The 24,933-nt window shown below is 47.6% G+C and overlaps 2 protein-coding genes and 1 long non-coding RNA gene across 6 annotated transcripts in view; 2 read left to right on the top strand and 1 right to left on the bottom strand.

Annotated features, from left to right (window-relative positions):
* LOC142472072 (histo-blood group ABO system transferase-like) overlaps positions 1-24,933 on the top strand; it is a 178,775-nt gene that overhangs the window by 76,952 nt on the left and 76,890 nt on the right. The window lies entirely within an intron of this gene.
* LOC142472078 (uncharacterized) overlaps positions 1-24,933 on the bottom strand; it is a 172,124-nt gene that overhangs the window by 102,351 nt on the left and 44,840 nt on the right. For all 4 annotated transcript variants that reach the window (XR_012789589.1, XR_012789588.1, XR_012789590.1 and 1 more), the window contains one exon: positions 11,994-12,148. This is a non-coding gene — a long non-coding RNA (uncharacterized LOC142472078). The remainder of the gene's footprint in view (positions 1-11,993; positions 12,149-24,933) is intronic.
* Positions 1-24,933, top strand: part of LOC142472073 (histo-blood group ABO system transferase-like) — a 44,739-nt gene that overhangs the window by 15,791 nt on the left and 4,015 nt on the right. Inside the window, exons 2-4 of the mRNA XM_075578793.1 lie at positions 11,149-11,233; positions 13,779-13,838; positions 16,145-16,201. Of these exons, the coding sequence (XP_075434908.1) occupies positions 11,149-11,233; positions 13,779-13,838; positions 16,145-16,201 (202 nt within the window). The remainder of the gene's footprint in view (positions 1-11,148; positions 11,234-13,778; positions 13,839-16,144; positions 16,202-24,933) is intronic.

The raw sequence follows: 24,933 nt of genomic DNA, 5'->3' as shown, positions 1-24,933 counted from the left end.
TGCGATTGGCCCTAGGGACACAGGCCATGCAGACAAACATACAGTGCTTTCAGAAATATATAGTAGACTAGCTGAGAGACCCGGCGTTGCCCGGGATGTAATGTTCCCGCTCCTCTCTCTCTCTCCTCCCCCCTCTCTCTGTTTGTCCCCCATTCACATCAATCCAGTCCCCCCCCCTCCTTTACAGCTCTGTTTGTCCCCCTTTACAGCTTCATGCAGTGTGTGTGCGTCAGTCGCTCGTCAGTGAGTCTGACGCAGAAACACAAACACACACACACACTGACTGACTGACGCACACACACACAGTCAGTGTGTGTGTGTGTGTGTGCCTCAGTCAGTGTGTGCGTGCGTGTGCGCCTCAGTCAGTGTGTGCGTGCGTGTGTGCGGCAGTCAGTGTTTGTGTTTGCGTCAATCAGTGTGTGCGTGCGTGCGGCAGTCAGTGTGTGTGTGTGTGTGTGGGGGTGCGCGCGCGCTTCAGTCAGTGTGTGTGTCAGTCAGTGTGTGTGTCAGTCAGTGTGTGTGTCAGTCAGTGTGTGTGTCAGTCAGTGTGTGTGTCAGTCAGTGTGTGTGTGTGTATGTGTGTGTGTGCGCGCGTCAGTCAGTGTGTTTGTGTGTGTCAGTCAGTGTGTGTGTCAGTCAGTGTGTGTGTGTGTGTGTCAGTCAGTGTGTGTCAGTCAGTGTGTGTGTGTGTCAGTCAGTCAGTTAGTCAGTGTGTGTGCGTGCGTCAGGGTGTGTGTGCGTGTGGCTGTCAGGGATTGTGTGCGTGCGGCTGTCAGGGGTTGTGTGCGTGCATCAGTACGTGTGTGTGTATGCGTCAGTCAGTGTGTGTGTGCGTGCGTCAGTCAGTGTGTGCATGCGTCAGTCAGTGTCTGTGTGTGCGTGCGTCAGTCAGTGTGTGTGTGTGTGTGCGTGCGCCAGTCAGGGTTTGTGTGCGTGCGTCAGTCAGGGTGTGTGCGTGCGTCAGTCAGGGTGTGTGCGTGCGTCAGTCAGGGTGTGTCTGCGTGCGCCTGTCAGGGTTTGTGTGCGTACATCAGTCAAAGGGCAGGCGCGTGGGGGGGGTGTGTGAAGGGCAAGCGTGGGGGGGTGTGAAGGGCAGGCGTGGGGGGGTGAAGGGCAGGCGGGGGGGTGAAGGGCAGGCGGGGGGGGTGAAGGGCAGGCGGGGGGGTGAAGGGCAGGGGTGGGGGGGTGACGGGCAGGGGTAGGGGGGGTGAAGGGCAGGGGTAGGGGGGGTGAAGGGCAGGGGTAGGGGGGGTGAAGGGCAGGGGTAGGGAGGGGGTGAAGGGCAGGGGTAGGGGGGGTGAAGGGCAGGGGTAGGGGGGGTGAAGGGCAGGGGTAGGGGGCGGGGGTGAAGGACAGGGGTAGGGGGTGGGGGTGAAGGGCAGGGGTAGGGGGCAGGGGTGAAGGGCAGGGGTAAGGGCAGGAGTAGGGGCAGGGGTGAAGGGCAGGGGTAGGGGTGGGGGGTGAAGGGCAGGGGTAGGGGTGGGGGGTGAAGGGCAGGGGTGGGGGGTGAAGGGCAGGGGTAGGGGTGGGGGTGAAGGGCAGGGGTAAGGGCAGGAGTAGGGGCAGGGGTGAAGGGCAGGGGTAGGGGTGGGGGGTGAAGGGCAGGGGTAGGGGTGGGGGGTGAAGGGCAGGGGTAGGGGTGGGGGGTGAAGGGCAGGGGTAGGGGGGATGAAGGGCAGGGGTAGGGGGAGGGGTGAAGGGCAGGGGTAGGGGGGGTGAAGGGCAGGGGTAGGGGGGGTGAAGGGCAGGGGTAGGGGGGGTGAAGGGCAGGGGGGGTGAAGGGCAGGGGTAGGGTGAAAGTGAGGCACAAATTGTTGGCAGGAGTAAAATGTCCCTACACACACACACACACACACACACACACACACACACACACACACACGCACACACGCACACACACACACACACACACACACATATCAGAGGAGGCTGCTTGGCCCCCCAGCGGCCGGGGAGGTAGTGGCGGGGAGGTAAGGTAGCGCCGGGGAGTTAGTGGCGGGGAGGTAGCGGCGGTGAGGTAAGGGAGCGGCGGGGAGTTAGCGCCGGGGAGGTAGCGGCGGGGAGATAGCGCCGGGTAGTTAGCACCAGGGAGGTAGCGCCGGGAAGTTGGCGCCGGGTAGTTAGCGCCGGTGAGGTAAGGGAGCGGCGGGGAGTTAGCGCCGGGGAGGTAGCGGCGGGGAGGTAGCGCCGGGTAGTTAGCACCAGGGAGGTAGCGCCGGGGAGTTGGCGCTGGGTAGTTAGCGCCAGTGAGGTAAGGGAGCGGCGGGGAGTTAGTGCCGGGGAGGTAGCGGCGGGGAGGTAAGGGTGCTTTGGCGGCTGGGGTAGGAGGGCCGCGCCTCGCTTCCCCTCCGTCTTTCCGGGAGCCGGTTGAGAGCGAGGGGGGAGGAGCCTGAAGTTGGCGGCAGGAGGGCCGCACTTCCCCTCCGTCCGGGAGCCGGTGCAGGGCGGCGCACGTGATGGGGAGGACGGAGGGGGTGAGGGTGTGTGTGGTGTGTGTGGTGTGTGTGTGTGTGTCTCCTTTGGCCCGTCACTCCGCCTCAGGCCAATGAGAGGTGTGCGGGGGCGGGTGGGCCAAGGGAGCAATCTCATTGGCCTGGGCCAAGGTCCAATGGGATTGCCGCTAGGGACACAGGGAGACACATACAGACACAGACACATAAGACGCTTTCAGAAATATATAGATAGATTTGGTAATATTAATGTGGTTTAACCATTGAAGACTCTAAGTGTATATTTTGTGTATTGTGAGGGTATTTCTACAGCAATTGTGTGTGTTTTTATTCTTTTCACTATAGTGTTGATAGTGGTTTTAACTTTTCTAAACATTATCATGTGGGTCATTTTTTCCTCAATTACAATGATATGCATAAATGAATTATGTACATGAACCTTTGACCCAGTATGTTTTATGTTATTGAGTAATATACCCATTATCTCTCTCTTCCAATTATATGCCCTGAAAAGCTGCTTATTTACTTTTCACGATCACCCGTCCTATCAGGCAGTTGATTGGCCAGACGGGCCGTCGCGTCATAGCTGGGAGGATATTCCACCTCCCTTACAATCAAACAGTGCAGCTCAGCTGGCTATGTCTCGGGCTTACGTGCCCCACGCTAGCAATGGGGGTGTGACGCTTCCGATTGGCTTTAGTAATGCAGCGTCACAGGGGAGGAGAGAGAATTATGGGTATTTAAGTATGCGATCGGTTGTATTACTTTCTCTTTGATAAAGCGTGGGATACCACGTGAAACGCGTCAGAGTGACCTTTTTGGCTGTTTTCAATGGGCCTATAATACATTTTTGCACCTAGATCTTGGCAGTGCAGTTTTTGAGTTACTATTTGTCTTCAGCTGCAGCAGTTGCACCGCCGTTTCTTCTATCACTTTCTGCAGATACTCCTGGGTAGGAGCACGCCGACAGGACCAGGAAATCCCCCAAGGTCAGCAGTGAGTAACTTACCTTACTTCATTTATGTGATCAGTCTTGCACAATACCCAGATTACCACATAAGATATACCTATATAGGCTAGTGGCATGGTATGGGAGTGTGTTTTATTACATTGGACATTTGGATTCCTGAGTCTCATGAACTGTCTTTTGCAATGAAGATGTTGATAAATCATATCAAAGCATAGTCTGCTCCTGGTTAGCATCACAAGAGTGGGCTCTCCCGTCCTCTTTCTCTTTTGTATGTGCAGGGAGACAAGTTAGCCGTTGCACTAGGCCAGAGATGTCCCCTTAGGCCCCAGTTAGGCTCAACTCACCCTCAATTTGTGGCTGATACAGGGACGCCCCCTAGGATAGGGACAGAGTCCTGTAGAGCCAGCTTCAGTGAGGGTCACAACCAGGAAGTGTGGATATCTTGGCCACTGTTGTGTTGGTGAATTACCCTCTGTAGCTTCAGAGGCAGAGACATTCTAATGGTGGATCACTCCAGGCGGGAGCTATCCACCGTTGAAGTGGAGGCGTCTTGGATTAGCTTCTGGATCAAGGGATAATTTCCAAGTACAGCTCATCTGCATGACCAGGTGTGGACACACCCTGCAGTTTCCTGCACCAGCGCTGTCTCACACTGGGGTGGGCGACTCTTGGGTATAGGGTATGGGGTTACGGCCTAGTGAGGCCAGTGTTACAGGGTGACACTAATGTCATGCTGGTATATTGTGTTCTGTTCTTATTCTGCATATAGTAAACTGTTTAACCATAACCTGCTGTATGAAGTTACTGTATGTGGGTCCTGTGTCATGGGTATTCTACAGTCTAGGATCCTGCACAGGTGGAGGCGCTGCAAGTACGTTCCAGGATACACCCCAGGTTCCCATCAGTGAATGCTCAGGCCTCCTGTGAGCCTGACAGGTAATGCACCACACCTGGTAATGCATGCAGATTTCCCCACATGGTCCCTATCTGCAGGGCCGCCAACAGCGAGGGACAAAGTGTACTAGCGTCCCGGGCCCCGTTGGTCAGGGGGGCCCGGCCGCCCTGGCCCCCTGTGCGGCCGGGCGCCAGTTCATTTAAAAAAAACAAAAAAAACGCTGCACTGCTGCGGGTCTCCTTGTTGGCAGCGCCGGAAGTAGGTTGGGTTAAGCTTCCGGCGCGTCGGCGTGAGAGGGAGACCCGGCGCGCGCGGGAGCAGCATCGAGAGACAGGTGCCTGCACCGGGGCCGGCGGCAACTGCTGTAACCAGCTGCCGGCGCCCCCGCAGCAACCCACCTCCCCCCACTCAGCATCGGGTATTTTTATATGTATTGGGGGGGTTGGGGTATTTTTTATATGTATTGGATATATATATATATGTTGCCCTGTGTAATTTTGGGGTTACATGCTTCTCTCCTTCTGTGCAGTAATCCCTGTTAAGAGGGCAGGTTTGCCAGAAGTTATCATGAGGATTGGCCTCAAACCCCTGTGAGGTGTAATATGTAGCAAAGGAAGTGACAGCATGCTCTTTGTCCACTAATAGTGACACAGGGGTGGGTCGTCTGGAAGCTATATAATACGCATAACTTCCTAACGTTAGCAGTTCTGTGAGAGTGGAGTTCAAGATCAAGTCTGTCAAGTGTCAGTTGCAGAGTGTGGCAATCTGATCCACACTGTGCCAGGGCTCTGGCGCAGATTGTGGCCCTCCCTTAGGGGAGAGGTGGCAGAGATTCCCTTTCTCTATTAGAGAGTCAGGGGGGGGGACTTCCTTGAGGTGGGCAACTTTAACATGTGCGTCTAAAGACCAGCCGCTATGATGGGCAGTCTGCCATGGAGGATGTTAATAAAGATTGCCTTGATTGAAAGAACCTTCTCGCCTGAGCCTGGAGTCATTCAGGGAGAAGCTGCACCCAGGGGTTCTCTTCCAGAGACTCCTCCCTGCTGTCGTGGGGATCTGGAAGAGATGGAGGTGCTGTACCAAATGTGAGTACGATCTCAGCACTACCTCACGAGCCAGTCCTGGTGAATTCCCCAATACCATCAAGCGGGAGACTCAGGAGTCCTGTAAGCCAGCAGGTGGCTCAGAGACCCCCTGCTTCCCGAGTTACAGGCCCCGGTTTGGGGCATCGGTTACAGTGTGGACGCCATGTTTATTGCGGGCACGTAGCGTATGGGACTCTATAAACATGGCGGCGACACTGCCCACACGATCACACATACCGGGGCCTGTAACTCGGGAAGCAGGGGGTCCCTGGTCCACAAAGCGATGCGGTTCAGCTCGGGGGACCCCCTGCTCACTGTACAGTATTATTAAAAATACATTCATGCTGCTTCGCTATCATATCACATAGCCGCAAAGGTAAGGAACGAGTCTTTATTGATATGTGTGTTTTATTCATAGTGTAGATGTGCAGAGGGTCTCCGGAGCTGAACCGCTTTGGTTTTAGGTCCGGGGACCCCCTACTCCCCGAGATACAGGCCCCTTTAGGGGTGCCGGTATATCTCTGCTTTGTTTATATTCCGCGGTCACGTGATCGGGACCTTTAAATGCAGAGGGATACCGGCACCTCATAAAGGGGCCTGTATCTCGGGAAGCAGGCGGTCCCCGGACCTGAAACCAATGCGGTTCAGCTCCGGAGACCCCCTGCACATGAACACTATGAATAAAAATGGTTTTTAAAATAATTTTTATTGTGCTGATGTTTGCGCCGAGAGAGCAGCGGATCTCTCTCTGCTGCAAACACAACTCGGCAGGGGACGGCTTCTCGGCAGTTTCTCGCCAGGCAGCCGTCTCGCCACCGGTTACTAGCCATTTTATCAAATGGTGGTGGCTAATTCATTCGCCAGGGATTCGCCCCTTAGAGCATACAGCCAGTTTAACACGCCAAAAACATGGCTAATTGCTAAACTGGCTAATGCATTTTTTCGCTGCTTACTGCATGATGCCCTAAGTGTGGTAATTCACACCTTGGACAAAGGGCACCCTGGCCAAAGCTAGACTTGAAGACGCCAGGCTTGTGGGAGGGGGTCTGAGAAATTAAGCCCCCTGATTAGAATAATATCCACCCAGTGGGCGGGTGTTAAGGTGCCCCTCAGGTGAGGTGGCAAGGAGAGATTGGGTGCAGGTAATTGTTCTCCAATGACCTACACTCTATAGTAAGATATAGACTGGAGATTGCATATAAACCAGTGTCCAGCCTATCCTCAGTTGTCTTTCGTGTCTTTTCGGGATGTCTACATCTGAACCTGTATTGTGGAAGAAATTGCCAATCCTGTATCCTGATTGCTTTCTTGTCCAAACCCCTAAGTAAATGTATATTTTGCCTGTTATTTGTATATCTTGTGTGTTCACCTTCTTTAAGGAATAAACTCTAATTTATCATATCTAAGCCGTGTTCAATTCAACCCAGTTATATTTTTGGTGTGTATATTATAACCTTGTCATAAGTTACCGTGACAGTGGGGGTGTAATATTCATGCATGTGTTAAGTGTAGAGGGAGGCCCGCAGCTGAGGAGAGCCAGTGCCCGGTGGTAACTAGAGGGCGGCGCCAACTGCTTTGCCCAGCCGCCAGGCCCCCCCGCAGCTAACGGGCCTGGGACACTAACCATCTTTTTATGCAGTACATTCCCTATTCTCCAACCGCAGACACCTGTCAAATTTAGCTGCAGCAAATGTCTGATAATCCTCTCAGCGCTCCTCTTGAACAGTTTGTCTCTGCCCTTACACATCTCCTAAGGGCGTAGGATGTCTACAACACTCTACCTACAGAAATGTCAAGCATTTCAAGGCAGTACAGCATTAATAGATGAATGCCGGGTTTGAGACACTGTGGTGATGGAGGTAACACACTGAAGCATATAATTAGCAGGTTTGACATAACGTAGGATTTGTTTGCAGTAAAGAACCGCCACACTGCAGGGTATCTTTCCATCAGAGTGATATCTGCTGACTTTATTCACATACTGGATATAGAGAAAAGTCCACGCAATATTTTGGGGAGATTAACCTCCCTTTGTCAGGTGTAAAACAGGTAATTACAACAGATTTATTATATACAATCACCTGCTTCCGGTCTATAAATCCAGGATTGATCTTATATACATATAAACTGCTTCATTCATAAAGTTAATCTAGGGATCTGAAGCAAATCTAACAACAATGTTGAATATGCAGTGTAAAAAAGACAAGAAGATAACGAAACATTACAGTACTATGACAATATTAAAAACACATGAAAATACACATTAATTATAATATATTTGTGTGGTAGCACACATGGAGGTTAATTTTCCTATTCAATTGTATCCCAATTATGTTGAGAGATTATAATTCAAAAATATGTTTACAAATCATATACAATGCGCATAATGATAGAGATAGTTAATAAAAAATCTCCATCCCTTTCTTTCTCTCACGCACCCATCTCACTTAGGCACCCCTCTCTCTTACTCACACATCCCTCTCCCTCACTCACACACTCCCTCTCTCTCTCATTCACTCCACTCTTCTCTCTTTCCCACAACTCTTCCCCCTCTCACATTCCTCTCTTAGGCGGAGATTATAGTAGGTGCGCACGCATGACCGAGCGCATGGCGTCGCGTGTGCCTGTCGCCCGAGCAATGGGTGAACTGAGCTGGAGGCAATTGGGGAGGCAATGGGGAAGAGTGGCAGACGTGTCACCAGGCTGGTTCGCCCTCATTGGCTTAACCACTCAAGTGATGCGGCCGCCGCACGAAAAAACAAAACAGTTTGTAGTTTGAAAAATCTTCCGTCCAGTTGCTCTGCATCGCGCTGTCACGGTAGCTTATGACAAGATATAATGAACCCCAAATATCTGGGTTGAACTTTAACCCTATTCTTAACATTTAATACAGACTATTGGTGAACAATTATCTGTATCCAATCCCTAACGTGGAGACACAGATTAACCCATGCCCCCCAGCTAATTAGCCCATGTGTACTGGGACTCTGAGGGTCTTATTTCTGTAGCCCCATAATTAAATCAGGGGCGACGTCCAGTCTACCAAATGAAGTATCTGGTAGGATCTGCATTGTTTGTAGGTGTAGACATAACACTTGCAAACCACTCCAGTTTGATGATTCACCGCCCTCAGGTAACAATTAGAGTGGCAGAGTCTGTTGATTAGTACTTGGTTCCTAGTGTAAACAATCAGGGCAGTTAACTTTTGATCACAGTACTTATGCTCAATCCTCCGGCTGCCACTCATGACCTATTAGCATAGCAGATGCAGTCTGCATTTTCAGAGCAGATCCAAAATACCATACATATACACTTTAATATCTACACATATTAATAAGTTCCATTCTGGTGGGCTCAGTGGGTCGAAATTTGCCAGTTTTTAATGCCTACAGTGATTCCACATATTGGCCAAATTTCAACTCTCTGCGACCTCCAGAACTGGAGATACAGAAATGCACTTTAAAACATTAAAATACAGGATTATAATGAAACATGGGAACAGGGGAACATACAGTTTCCTGACATGACAAGGTGTAAGCCACATTCCTGGATCGCAGTCCAGTTAACCCCTTGCCTCCCTGGTGAGGTCAGGGGGTGGCAATATGGGGTGCAACCCCTTTAATACCCCCCTCTCCCTCTACACGCGCCTCTCCTCTTACACCCCCACATTCACTCAATTCCCCCCTCCTCAAACACCACCCCCATAAATCACACACACGCAGCTCCCCCCGCGACACACACACAGCTCCCCACAAGACACACACACAGCTCCCTCCTCCAAGACACACACACAGCTCCCTCCTCCAAGACACACACACAACTCACCCCAAAGACACACACAGCCCCCCTAGACACACACACACACACACACACACACAGCTTCCCCCCATACAGACAAGCAAACACACTGCTCCCCCTCAAGATACACACACAGCTCCCCTCAGACACACATACACACAGCTCCCCCCCAAGACACACATATAGCTCCCTCCAGACAGACACACATACACACAGCTCCCCCCAAGACACACATACAGCTCCCCTCAGACAGACACACATACACACAGCTCCCCCCAGACAGACAGACACAAGCACAGCTCCCCCCTCCAAGACACACACACAGCTCCCCCCACTCCCTATGCTACATAAACACACAGCTCTCTGCCCGCCCCCAGACACAAAACACATAGCAACCCAACAAAAAAAAACACACTTTACCTTTAGGGCAGGACTGGGAAGGCCTCAGGTCCCGCGCTGCTCCCACGGGCAGCTGCAGATGTTGGGCTCGCTTTCCGGGGGGCGGGCCCAGCATCCAAAGCCGACAGCAGAGGAGATGGTAGTGGTGGAAACCAAGCTGCAGTAGCAACGGGGTATTAAAATGTGTCATCTGTTCCGGTTTTTAAATAGATGCTCCAAGAGGTTTTACTCAGCTCTTCGAGACACCAGGACAACCGCTCAACCGCATGGTCACCTTCCATATTAACCATAACAAAAAGATAGCAATGTACTACGTTTGGCACAACATTAGTATTACCACACAGAGCACACCAATGTTTCATATGTTAAATCACTGCTTACATTTCCATTGTACAATGGAAACTAATCATATTCATTAGATTAACAAAGAAAGCAATTACAATTTAATTCCTCATTTAACCCTTTTGGTGGAAATACACACTTGAAAACGAGCAGTAACTCTCAATGTATTATTTCCTGGTAAAACATTTTCGAAATAAATAGTTTCAAGAGTATCAATCTAATAGGTTTCTCGTTTATGAACCCTATCCCCCTTGTCAAAGTGTGACATTTAACTTGAGAAACATTATGTTTATGCCAATAAAAATTAATTACTTGCAGGCGTCTCTCTCTTTTAATTGTAGTGTGGATCAAAGTTCTTAATGCTGGATTAGTGTTTAAACACTTTGTTTAATTGCTCTTGTCATCTGCCCCACACAAGCTAACCCAACAGGGCATTTTTACAGGTAAACAATCGATTTACTGTCATGTGGCAAAGGTCTTTATTGTTATTTTAGTGCCCTTAGATTTTGTTGCCACTAGCAGAATCAAATTTGCTAATCTACCATAGTTTTGATGCGGGTGCCCATATACATGTATCTTCTAGCAGAATTGGTATATGGTGAAAATCTGGAAGGGTCTGGAACTTCTAGACGAATCCAACGTTAGGTCGAATGTGCGAATAGTGACCATGCAGTGAATAAACGCCACATTTGAGGCAAAATCGAATGTCGACGAATAATTTGCACATCTTGTATTAATAAGTTAATTAATGCTGCATTCTGGGACGGAGTAGGAGGGAGGAGAGACGGGATGTCGCAGGTGAATTTGTTTTCTGTGCGGACCGCACAAATGCCATGTTCCAGTTTAAGGCGATTATCTGCGGGGGCCTGTGTCCGCCGTATTAGTGGGGCCCGCCCGTAAAGTGCTTTTCTTAATGAATGTGCCGGTTGATCTTTCGGTGGTAACTCACACCTTCATCATGACCAGAGTTAACACGGAAACGTCGACAGATACATTAATTAAAAAGCACTTTATTTAAGACTGGTTGCTGCTGCATTGTACTTTGCATCTGGTATTATTTGCAGCTGCTGCCTATGTGAGCACTCAGCATGATACACAGTAGCCAGGTTTGGACTGTGAGGACTAATAAGGAGAAACAACTGTAATTATAGCATTTGTACAGCTAACACTGATGCTTTTTTCCCTCTGACTTTGTCACTGTTATTACAGGGGGAAAGTCCGGTCGGAAGAAGTATTGCCTTTTCATAATTTTCATCATTTGTTTGTCTCTACTGTTCATCTTTTCATTTAGCTGGTGAGTTTATACATAATTTTTATTATTTAGACCTACTGTAAATCATACACAGTAGGGCTCTTCAAACTATTTTGTTACTGGCCACACTTTATTTGGTCCTTAGACTTTGCTAGTTTCATACTTGTTTCTTAGGCAGTTACTTGTAGTTTTTTTTTACACAAACTCCCTTGTAAATTACTGCAATATAAAAGTATATGGTAAATATGATATGCATGGTTGCAAAATGTTGAAATGCTATAATTTTTAAGTCTTTGAATGTATCTAAAATGACATTATAATAAGCTTGTGGCCCTTCTGCTCCCAAATGTTTTCTTACCTGACCCTTCGGAGAACTAGTTGAAGAGCCCTGTTGTACAGTGTGTGTGTATTCAGATTATAAGGAAAGTGCTCAGATTATAAGGAATGTGCATATGAAACACATTCTTGTGAGATATATGGAATCCCCATTTACTAAAAAACATACAATAGTAATCACACTGTTACCGTAGACTAGTGTTTCCCAACCCCAGGCCTCAGGGAACCCCAACAGGTCAGGATTTAAGGATATCCCTGCTCCAGCACAGGTGGCTGAGTCAAAATGACTGAGCCGCTGATTGACCCACCTGTGCTGGAGCAGGGATATCCTTAAGACCTGATCTGTTTGGGTTCCCTGAGGACTGGAGTTGGGAAACACTGCCTTAGACACAGATTTAGCAATAAGATTACAGAAAGATAAGTTTTCTCTGTGGGAGGAAAAGCAGCTAAGTGGGTAAAGACTGACCTTGGCACTGAGTTTGAAGCAGGGGAACGTGGTTCAATTCCCGGTGTCAGCTCCTTGGGCAAGTCACTTTATCTCCCTGTGCCTCCGACACCAAAAACAGATTGTAAGCTCTTCAGGGCAGGGACTGTCTCTGTAAAGCGCTACGTATAGCAGCCCTATACAACAAACAATTATTATTATAAGTGTTCAGTTTCCAACCAATACTTCAAGAAAGTATTCATTCTCCATTATAAGCTAGGAGTCACAAAACTGTGATTAGGAGTATCAGAGCTAATACTTGACGTAACAGCTATTGATTTGAATGATGGTATCAAGCTCCAATACCCCTTATAAGATCTTAGTCAATCTCCCAATACTTTCTTACCCCGGTACATTTAAGTGACTCTGACCCATCTCCTCCGTATTCAATATCTATGGCCTGATTCTTGAAGTACTAGCAGCAGCTGTTTGACGAGAATTTTTAAACTCTGGCTCAGCAAAACGCCAAGACCCGTGGCTCTACTCTCCTATCTCTTGTAGATAAGTTACAAATATTTCAACTTAATGAGCTCCTATCATTACATCACACATATTCCAAAACTACCAGTTTCAATCTTATATGTAAGGGCCTGGCAACCCTACTAGGACCAGATAACAAGACATAAAATGGTAGAACCAGGGAGACAGAGTTGGGGAAATTAAACCATGGCTTTTATTCAGCACGTCACTTTAAACACTACAGTTTAAGGAAACACAAAAATAAATAAACTTCCTATCCCTGTGTAAGGTCTAACTCACTTTCCTAGTCCCTATTTGCAGGGCTGGGAGGATAAGCCATTTTCCAACCTATGACACCAAAGTCCAAAGAGTTACCTGTAAGCAGGGGGCCCTTTATGTCAGCCTCTGGGTATAAACTTATGTCCATTTTTACTGGGGTGAACCCCGAAACCTCCTAAGAATTAGGATTTGTGGGGATAGGCTGTCCTACTGGCTCCCAGGCTCCACTATTGGGGAACCCTGGCAAGGAGTTTCTAGGACCTCTGGAACCGACGCTAGGGCAACTTAGCAGTTTCGTGCGTTTCAGGGAAAGGGATATAATACTGATTCTGTTCAGCAAAAGAATCATTTTTTGATTACCAGGAAGGGGTTCCCCGACACTCTGGGTTTTGCCCCACAAAGCTTTGCCTCTTCTAGCCAGGTGTAGCGGTACCAGAAACTAGTTGCTAGCCCCAGCGGTTCCGGCGTTATAACCCCAAACAGGTTACTTCGGGAATGGGTCCAATCCCACTTAGCAATACAAACAATACCACAAACAATACGATACAAACACAGAAGAAGGGACAGGGACATACAGTCACAGGGGGAACACAGCAATAATACATGTATATACACGTTCCCATGACATGGGCCGTATCTTCAGGGTGCAACCTAGAGATACCATGGCACCCCACGGGCCACCAATGTTTACGTCTAGCCAAACAGTGGCTGAATTGTGATTTTGAAAAAAAATTTATTTTGAGTACCATTACTTTTTTTTATTTACAAATGTAGTTTCAGTGTTTTGTAAGGTAAAATGTTATGTTAGAAATTATTTTCCACATACTATTTGTACAGTGTAAATATTGCTTGCATTGTTTTAAAATACAGTCCAAAGACCTTCGTCCCATTGTTTAATAAATGTATATCTATTCAGTGTTCTCCTACTTTTATTAAACCACTTCAACCACTGCCGAGAGGCCTTTATCAGTGCTGGACAATAGTGCAATGGTGCACCTCTCATTTCTCATGGATACCATCTCATTCTAGGCATACCTTGGAAAACAGTGAATGGCATCCCAGGGCCATGTTTCCGTGCAAAGCAGTGAGGTGAGTAGTTCTAGCTTTAACTTTCAGGTGTACTGCAAATGATGTAATGCTCTTAAATTATGTTAAAAAAAAATTGTGTTCCAAACAGGCATATAATTAAGTTGATCAGTCATTGTGTAACAAGGAACTTGTCAGGACACCGAGATGCGTATATATTATACACACATATTCAGCACATAACGAGCACTCCATAATTAGATGGAATATTAATTTATTTAATGTTTCTGCTCCCAACAGAGTCTTTGTCAAGAATATATCAATTCAAATTATTCATCACCCAGGCGAGAAGCCTGTAGGAAGGACACAGCACACAGTAGTTGGTGAAGAAGCCTGATGAAGGTCCCTTAGTGGATCGAAATGTTGGCTTCACCAACTACTGTGTACTGTGTCCTTCCTGCAGCTTGTCATTTGGGCAAAGTATCTTTTCTTACAATGACTTCCTAATACGTGCACTCATCATTTTTATGTGAACTTTTTGCCTTCATACAATAAATATTTCAAAAAGTCTTCACACACTAGAGGGGCCCAGCAGTCCTTGTCTGAGATCAGTTTAAGCGTTTCACAGTTATTCTTTTTTTTTTATAGTGAATTAGGCACACTAATGTGAAACTGTTTTATGCAAAATATGCTTAATTTTCTCTATAAATTTGTACTTTTTAAGTGTTAAACTCATTTTTTGCATGCACATGAACACAAAGATCACAGCTTTCTCTCGTTTTCTGCTAATTTCTCCTTTTTTCTTTCATTTGTTTCTTCTGCTGCACCGTCTTGAAATGCCGCCCTAAAACTGAACATCACAAACCAATGAGATTATTTCAGTCTTCACCCCAGGGGTTATAATTGCATGTACTTGGGTTACTGATGCCATTCCCAGTATTGCAAGCGTCAGTGAGGCTGCTGCACTCAGTGCTGTGCTGGGATTTGCTTTCACACTTTATTGATTTGATCTCCTTTAGTTGACTGGTCGTTTCTCATGGCTGTGTGCCTAGGGTTGCCACCGGGCTACTGACCACCGGTTAATTCAGGCCAGGTTCTGCATTTGTAATTGTTACTATAGCAGCCTGACTGGTTTGATGCCCCTTATAATTATAGAAAGTGACATAATGGATAGAATAAGTCAAAATAGGCTTATGTAAACTACAGATGTAGCCAACGTTATTGCAACAGCTAGCACAATGCAGTGGGACATACACAAAGTACAAGCAGGAGAATCGGCCATTGTTTTTAATCAGGTAGGAGTTAGAAGGGGGCCGGGTTATAGTGCGATTTATTTATTTATAAAATATTTTACCAGGAAGTAATACATTGAGAGTTACCTCTCGTTTTGAAGTATGTCCTGGGCACAGAGTAAAACAAATAGTACATGGTTACAAGTACAGTTACATAAATGAACAGGGTATACATTATATACAAGACATTGCGTGCACAGTTAAAGAAAATATATATTATGAGCGTATGAAACAGTTACAGACCAGGTTAAAATGTGAGACAGCCTTAGATTTGAAATAACTTAAACTGGTGGTGGATGTGAGAGTCTCTGGTAGGTTGTTCCAGTTTTGGGGTGCACGGAAGGAGAAGGAGGAACGTCCGGATACTTTGTTGAGCCTTGGGACCATGAATAGTCTTTTGGAGTCTGATCTCAGGTGATAAGTGCTGCAGGTGGTAGGGGTGAGGAGCTTGTTCAGGTAGCTGGGTAGCTTGCCCATGAAGAATTTAAAGGCAAGACAGGAAAGGTGAACTTTGCGCCTAGACTCTAGTGTTGACCAATCTAGTTCTTTGAGCATTTCGCAGTGATGTGTGTTGTAGTTGCATTGGAGAACAAAACGACAAATTGAATTGTAGAGGGTGTCAAGTTTGCTAAGGTGGGTTTGAGGAGCCGAGCCATATACTATGTCTCCATAGTCAATAATTGGCATTAGCATCTGCTGTGCGATACGCTTTCTGACCAGGAGACTTAGGGAGGATTTGTTCCTGTAAAGTACCCCTAGTTTGGCATAGGTCTTGGTTGTCAGGGTATCAATGTGCATCCCGAATGTTAAGTGGGAGTCCCCCGCAGGAGAGAGCGGTGAGTGTAATAACATGGCTACATCTCCATCACGATCGCAAAGCTTGACCTGGATGGAAATCTGAGCATTGAGGACCAGGAGCCAAGAAGCAACCCTTGTGTCAGAAGAACACAACAGTGTGTACTCTAGCCCCACTAATTCTATGCCATGACATCAGTGAACCAAAAAGCTGCCCTGTTGATCCCACGGGGGAGAGTAGTGAGATGCACTGTACCATTTACTGTCTCTTCTCATCCACAGCACCAGCAAGGCTTCATACCTGGACCTGGACCAATTAAAAGAAGTGAAGCTTCAGCGGTAAAGTCTATTCCTAAATAATGAATGAGTGGAACTATTAACCCTGCTATTGCTGATAAGCGGTACCCCTGAGCACTTTATCACACTTCCTTGATTGCTTATCCCCCATATAAATGGAGGTCATGTAAAATTGTAAATATTGACACTGGAGAAAATATTCTACCGGTATGTAAGGGTTTTATTTTTATATATTATATTCTTTCCATCTAGAAAAAAAAATACAATTCAAAATAAGTGATTTGATTTCTTTCATTTTTTAGTACTGGGAATATGCAGGAAGTTGAAGTAACAAATCCCCATTAGTATCAGGAGTACTGGGATATCCACAGGGGGAGTCCCATTAAGTCAGATAAAGTACATGGGGTCAGGGGGGGAGGGCTGGAATGGCACCCAGGGATCCGGGAAGGCAAAGGAGTATGCAGACAAAGCAGGGGCCAGGGCCGGCAGCCCAGAGGGTAGCATATGCAGGGAATTGTTATAAGAGAACTTTGCGGTTCCTAGAAAGGTAGTCCAGTTTCGGTCTAGGACATATGGTCGCAGCTGTTTCGCTGCAACCAAATGGTCGCCGGTGCTTCGCCGCGACTCACTCCACCACCGGAAGCTTCGGCCACTAAGGTAAAAAAAAAACCCTACCCTAAAACCCCATACCCTAAGCACTTACCCTCAACCCCCCTACCTTAAGCCGTTACCCTAAAAACAGCCCTGCCCTCAGCCCTTATCCTAAAACTCTCTAACCTAAGCCCATACCCTAAAACCCCTATCCTAACCACACAAAAAAATACTACTTCCTAATTTACAGCAAATCTGTCGCTATCAGTAGCCCATCTGACATGGAGAAGAAAATTGTCACATACAGGCATACCCCGCATTAACGTACGCAATGGGACCGGAGCATGTATGTAAAGCGAAAATGTACTTAATGTGAAGCACTGCATTTTTCCCACTTATCGATGCATGTACTGTACTGCAATAGTCATATACGTGCATAACTGATGTAAATAACACATTTGTAACAGGCTCTATAGTCTCCCTGCTTGCGCACAGCTTCGGTACAGGTAGGGAGCCGGTATTGCTGTTCAGGACGTGCTGACAGGCGCATGCGCGAGCTGCCATTTGCCTATTGGGCGATATGTCCTTACTCGCGAGTGTACTTAAAGTGAGTGTCCTTAAAGCGGGGTATGCCTGTATTTGGACTGCAGTCAATACCTGTGCAGGAGGTAGAACCAATTCTAGAGAAACTGGAAAAGGCGTAGGCGGATCTTTACATGAAAGAGCATCTGCTTTTGCATTATTCTTTCCTGGTCTGTAAGTTACTTTGAATTGGAAATGCGAAAAGTATAAGGCCCAGCGAGCCAGGCGTTGATTGGTAGAGCATGCAGTCTGTAAATCTGTTAAATTCTTATGATCAGTCCATACTTCCACCTCATGTTCTGCCCCCTCCAAAAGGTGTCTCCACTCAAGGAACGCCACTCGGATAGCCATCAGTTATTTCTTCATAATTGTGTAGTTGATTTTGGCATTAGACAACTTTTGTTGCTGTCAGGAATAATCCTGACATAAGTTATTAGTTCTCCCTCTCCACTTCAATTTCTTTTGTCTGTCCACCGGGAGTGCTGCAGTTTCTGTCTTCTCTGGGTTTTCCTCTGTCTGTCTCCTCTTGGTTCTACTGTCTTCTGTCCCTGCCTGCCTTTATAGCTTCCTGTCTTCTGTTCTTGCTTGCCTTTGTTTTATGTTCCAGACTCCTTCTGCCCTGCCCTGTTCCTGTGTGAGTCCAGGTTTAATTATTGAAAAGTCCATGCCTACCAATTGGCTTATCCCAGTCACGCTCCTGCTTCCCCAGTCCTGCTCCCTGGTCCCAGTCCTGCTCCCCTGTCCACGTCATGCTCCCGTTCCTCGGCCTGTGGATTTCCTGTTGACAACCCCAGCCTGTGACCCTCGACTACGTACCCTTTCTGCCTTCCTCCAACCCCTCCCTGTGACATCGTTTATGAGTATTGCCGCCTGCCCTGGACCCCTGCCTGTGACACAGATGATCGTTGCCTATCCCTGCTGTTCCGGCCACTGAGGTCCTACCCATACCTGGAGTCTCCCGTGACAAAAATAAAGGCCATTTCTGGACCTCACTGGAACAAATTCACAACTTGCCTGCTTCAGCAGACCCCTTCCTCTTGTGAAAAGACAAAAGAACAGGGCGCACAACGCACATAGTGATGTATAGTTTAAAAAGTGAATTTTACTCAAAAGTAATTAGTTCTGAGTACATCAAAGTAAATACAAATGTGCAGTGACGTTCCCTGAAGAAGTAACCTGGTGTTACGAAATGCGTTGGAGGGTGTCATTGCTCATTGTTTGTACCCCCGTGCTTTTAAGAACACTTCCAGTGTGTGTTCCCCTGTTTTTTGTGTGATAGCCAGTGCTGCTGTCTTTATCTTGCGTGTATCGTATCCTGTGCTGCTGCGTGTATCCTGCGCTGTCCCGTACACTGTGTACTCCAGCAGGTGCCTCCAGAAGTGGATGAGTGGTCCGTGACGTCATCATCGGGCGCTCCACGAGGAGAAGCGGTATGCGAGTGACGTTCAGTTGTGCGGGCACTGACGGAGGCTGCTACATGCCGGTTTGAGCTTTGTGCTCCGGGACTTTCACCTAAGGACAGACCTGCTTGCCACCCTGAGACGGAGAGTCTTGGACTCTACACGTGTAGAGGGACCATCTGTCGGACTAGATGACTGCTGACCCACTACTCCTTGAGATCAAGTAAAGAGTGTCGTTTTCAGCCGTCTACTGGTGTGGTAAACCCACTGCACATTTGTATTTACTTTGATGTACGCAGAACAAATTACTTTTGAGTAAAATTCACTTTTTAAACTATACATCACTATGTGCGTTGTGCGCCCTGTTCTTTTGTCTTTTCTCTAGCTCCAGGGGTGTCGAGCCACCCCCAAGAAAGGCTGCAGACCCACCATTAGTGATACCTTCACATCTAAGGTCCACAATATTGTTTTAATTCACTGTGCACTGTTCACTATATATGTTTCACTAGTTATTAGTTGCACACTATCACCCATCCCTTCCTCTTGTGTTGGGGGAAGATAAGTACTTTTTTCATGTTTGGAAATCCCATTTGGAATCCGAAAGCTTTTTTTGCTGCAAAGTGTTGTGCAGGGTTTATTGTGCATTTTGTCCCTGAGAAGAATTCCCTTTTTAAAGAAAATTTGCCTTTCCCTGCAGTACCTGGTATCACCACTGTAGACTTTCAGACTTTCATTCCCAAAACAAGGCTTGCCTCACTCTGCATTACCTTAAAGAGCCACTGCAGATTTTCAGACTCCCATTTCCAAGGCTGCGGCCATAGTGCGCGCGCGCAACAGACCGCAAGAAGGAGCGTATGCGCCTCTCACCTGAGCGATTTGTGGACTCTGATCTGTCGAGCGACAGGGGGGGGGGGGGGGCGTGTGGCCGTGACGTCACCAGGCTGGTTTGCCCTCATTGGTGGAAACACTCATGTGACTCAGCCATGACGCGGCCATCTAGCAAAAATGTTAAAATTTTGTCTGCTCAAAATCCTGTCGCTCTGCCGCGCGCGTCGCATAGTGAACAGCATGGCCGGACTGGTGCACTTACATGCATTTGTTCGTGCCGCGCACGCCATCGCGTGCACTATGTCCAATTCTTAACACATTAAAAAGGAGATCCAACACACTACGGATTTGCTGAATAAGAGAATTTATTTAAGCCACACAACGTTTCGACCGTGATGGTCTTGCCTGTCACTTGATAAAGACCATCACAGTCGAAACGTTGTGTGGCTTAAATAAATTCTCTTATTCAGCAAATCTATAGTGCGTTGGATCTCCTGTTCATTAGCTCAGAACTGGATTACCATGACAGGTACCCACTGAACCAGCAGCACAGGTCAATTGTATGTATATATTTTTTATTTGGTGTGCAGCATACCACTTCTTGTTAAGCAATTCCTATGACAGACTTGCATTTCCTGTGATTTCTCTGCACTGTCTGGGTATAACCACTACTGTCTAACAAGACTACTTCCCATTGTTTTTTGCTGTATGCTGTGTTTCCACTGCAGTACCTGATTTATATCGCTGCTGGCGTTGAAGACTATTTCAGAGACCAGCCCAGTTCCTAGTGTTCACCCTTCATTACATGATTCCCCTGCAATGTGTTTTATTCCTATGACTGATTCTAATGTAACAGCAAGTTCTCTGTCTTTAGTTTCCCCGCAATCTGTGATAGTCCTATGACTGATTCTAAAGCTTCAAATGTAATAGCAAATTCCTGTCTTTAGTTTCCCAGCAATGTGTGATATTAGATTCCTTAACCCAGGCACTTCAATCTGCGTGGAATGAGAGTGATTGCTTCTGTGGACGACTAGATAAAGAGCCAGAGGCACTACAAAAGTGTCTCTCCACAGCAATTGCTACTGTAAGGCTACGGCCCCATTGCCTGCGCTGCGAGCGAGGCTGGCGGCGCGTGCAGCCGAATTCCCCGGTCTACGGAGACCTGCAGGGGGAAAGACAGAGGGATGGGGGCACGGCCGTGGAGAATGCAACGACAAAGGAGGAAATATGAATATTTTAAACAATGTGTGATTGTACTGCAGTCAAATGTTAGAAAGTTTCAGCAACAAAGATGCTACAGGAATATTGTAACAAGGACTGTCTAAATTAGGCTGCAATAGAAAGCCTCTGGTAGTCTGAGGAATCCAGCATGGAGCTGGTTAATTGCAGCCAAAGTCAATTAACCAGTCTCCACCTGGCTAATCATGTGACTGCGTAATGCTAAAGACCCCAACAGTAAGATAAATGAATAAATCGATAACCAGATACTTGTAGAGGGGACCCCTAAACAAAAACTTGATAGAATACAGGTACTCTGTTGCAGTCCCGGATAGTAAGCTCACTGATGAGTGACGCTGTTGTAAACAGTAACACCAGGAAGATTGAACATAATAACACCCTATAACGTACCAATTGTCTTAATAAAGTCCTCAACAGGAAAACATGTAGCAAGCGATTGACTCACTCTGAGTGCTGCACAGTGTCACGCCTGTATGCCCACAGACCTGGCCAGTCCCCAGTACTGAGGTGGGAAGGGTATTATCACGCTCCCACAGCAGTGAGGGCGTGCCCGGAGTGCGGTATGGCGTTGCTGGGCCTGTAGTGAGATGGTTAGTAATACTTGCAACGCCTTTGGAGTCCAGAGTAAGAGTAGTGGTGTCCGTGCGCCAGAGTCCAGGGATACAGAAGTCAGAGTCGTAAAGTTCGTAAGCCAAAGTCCAGGGGTCACAGAGGTCAGCAAAGTAGAGTCCGTAGGCAGGGTTCAAGGGCAACAGAGAGCAGAGTAGTCCAGGACGAGCAGAGGTCAAACCAGGGAAATCCAGGGGTAAGCAGGAGCAGGAACAAAGCTGGAACACAGAGGAGAGCCAAGCATAGGACTGCACACACAGAGGTAACTGGAGAGCCAAGCATAGGACTGCACACACAGAGGTAACAAGAGCTATGCAGAGCAATGAGAGAAAGGACAGACAGGGATCATAAAGGAGGGAACACCAATAGGAGAGAGAGGAGGAGCAGAGGGTGAAGTGGGAGACAGCAGGGATAGGTGAGGAGGAGAAGAGGAGGAGACAGGTGAGCCAGTGAGAGATAGCCTGCAGGGCATGAGAGGAGGAGTCAGGAGGCTGAGAAAGCCTATAAGAGGCGCGTGTGCGCGCGCCCTCTGTAAGTTTAGAGTGCGCGCGCACAGGCTGTGTCACGAGGCCGCGCCATGGGGGCACCCGCTGAGGATGAGGGAGGAACGGAGGGGAAAGCCACCGGAGGTAAGGGGACAGGAGCAGAGACCGAGGGGGGCCGTGAGCAGGGAACGCCGCAGCAGGGAGCCGGGGACCGAGCGGGGTGCGCGAGCCTTGCGGGGAGCGCGCGCCGGCGCCGGGATAGCGTCAGAGGCTGCCGGAGAGGGACAGCTGCGGGTAGAGGAAGGGAGGCTAGCATGGGAAGGATCAGAAAGGGTAGGCAAGAGTGGGACGTCAGGGACACATGGAGGGGAAGGAATCCCCTGAACCGTCACACACAGTCCATGCGATCCAAAGGTGAAGGGTCCCCAGGTGTGCTTCCGTCCAAGGGTAGGCTAGTAGAGAAAGAGAAAAACTGGAAGAGCACTACTGTAGGTATCAAAAAAGTAGAAAGGAGGGTGCGTATCCCATAAAAAAAAGATTATTTATTGGTCATGGAAAAACAGGGCAATGGAGTCCTACCAACGTTTCACGCTTCACAGAGCGCTTTCTCAAAGTATACATATCACAACTTTATTAACATATATATAGACACAGAATGACAAAACCAGCCAATACTCACAGCTCACATGTGATCCACCCACTTTGATTGCTAATGGTCTTCTGATGTGTATACACCTAATCAGTATATTAAGACACAGAGACGACGGCAACTAACTCCGCCCCCAACTACCAATCCGGAGACCATGCGTGGTCTAGCAACCTCTGCCTGTGACCCTGACGACGAGTATTGCTGCCTGGCCTAGACCCCTGCCTATGACCCCGACGATCCTTGTCTGTCCCTGCTGTTCCAGCCACTGAGGTCCTACCCACACCGGGAGTCTCCCATGACAGTCACAGAAAGGTGACAGGATGGACTAAGGAATACAAAGGAGATCGTTGGAACAAAACTGCCCCAGTGGCAAAATCTGAGGCGTCTGCTTCCAAAATGAATGGTTGCTGAGGATCGGGGTGCAATAATATTGGTTTCATGGAGAATTTCCTCTTTAAATCTAGAGACAGCTTCAGTAAGAGTTCCCTATGAATGTTTCCTAAGAAGGGTCATTAGTGGAAGTACCATCCATAAGCGTAAAGCTCTAAATAAAGCGACGGTAAAAATGAGCAAATCCTCAAAATCTCTGCAAGGATTTGCCATCTGTGGGGGATGACCACTACTCTATGGCCTGAATTGTTCATTTCATCCATAGCTGTTATGGAGGCCAAGATCACATACCCCGGAAACTTGATTTGTGATTGATCAAACAAGCATTTTTCAAGCTTAGCGTATAATTCAAAATGTTGAATGCGACCTCTTTAATGTAGTTGTGGTTTACTGGAATAAATGAGAATGTCATAACAACAAGAAATTGATCAAATATGTCTCGAAAAATATATTTTACAAAATATTGGAAGGTAGCCAGAGCATTGCAAAGTCAAAGGGCATGACCCGATAATCGAAGAGTCCAAACAGTGTTTGGAAGGCCTTCTTCCATTCATCTCCAGCCTGGATACGAACTAAGTTATAGGCCCCAGGAAGATCCAATTTAGTGAAGAACGAGGCGTCCTTTATTTGTTCTAGCAATTCTTAAATTAAATTTAGAGCACGATAGTCTGTACATTGTCTGAAAGTTCTCTCTTTTTTAGGGACAAAAAATAGTGGAGCTCCGGCGGAAAACTTAGACAGAGTAATAAACCCGTTTTCTAGGTTTTCCTTTATATATAGTCGTAATATTTTGGTTTCTGGACAGTACAGCAGATATATATACGACCAAAGAGAATAGAAGCGCCAAATATCAGGTCAATAGGACAGTCATATTCCCGATGCTGAGGTAGAACCTTAGCCTTCTTTTGGTCAAATACACCCCGAAAATCAGAATACTTAGCAAGTGCAGTGGCTACTACTTTATCTTGAACTGGACAAGAAACGTTCAATACGGGGTGTGTCGGAATAGATCTGCAAGGAAAGCAATTCTGTACACAATAGGTAAAAGAAAATGCAAGGGTTTTCATAGTCCAGTCAATAATAGGATTATGCAAAGCAAGACACGGTAAACCGAAAATAACAGGAAAATTAGGGGCCGCCGATATTATGTCCAAAGAAATGTAATCTTGATGATCATAAGAGGCCTGGAGGAGTGGAATTGTTTGCATAGAAATGTGTCCAGACATTAATGGGGATCCATCGATCAACTCCACCGCCTCTACTCGGTTCTTCTTTAATAACGGAATTGGGTGTTCCTGTACATAAAGATCATTATTAAAATTTCCCAATGCTCCTGAATTGATTAATGCATCAACAGGACAAGGAGTTTCATCAGGTCAATGAAGCATCATAGGCAAAGACAAAAGTAATATTTCCCAATTTTAGCCTGGGAGGTTTTACTAAGAATAGCTACATCTGGACAAGAAACTTTACTACTCGATGGATCTTCTCCATTCATCGTCGAGCAAGGTCATTTCCTGACCTCAGGGTTTGTTAAGGACAGGCAGTAGTCTCGTAGAAAATGGCTGGAATTAATGCAATACAGACAGACAGACTCTGATTTCTGTCGACGTCTTTCTTCTGGAGTCCGACCTGGTACTGTAGATCCAATCTGCATAGGTTCAGGAGGAGAGTAGCTAGCTGAGGAATCTTACACTACCGACACGTTTTATCCGAGCACGGCTAGCACCGCAAGCCGGGGGATGCCCCGGCGTGCTAGCCGCACTCCCTCAGCGTGCCGCGCATCACCGATGCGCGGTCACGCGTCATCGGGTGCCTGCGCCCCCTGCACGCGCGTCCAGGGCTCCCCGAGGGAGCCCTGGTGTCTCGCGATGTGGGGGATGCGGCAGGGGGTTCCGGGGGACCCGGCGGACCCGGCAGCGGGAGGGAGAGCGCCCCGATCGGAGGGCGCTCCTCCACTGCTTCGGCGCGCGCCCGGCACCCTCCGGCGCGCACCAGGTT

This window comes from Ascaphus truei, chromosome 21 (genome assembly GCF_040206685.1).
Source record: "Ascaphus truei isolate aAscTru1 chromosome 21, aAscTru1.hap1, whole genome shotgun sequence".
NCBI lineage: Eukaryota > Metazoa > Chordata > Amphibia > Anura > Ascaphidae > Ascaphus > Ascaphus truei.
This window is presented reverse-complemented; position numbering and strand designations above follow the sequence as displayed.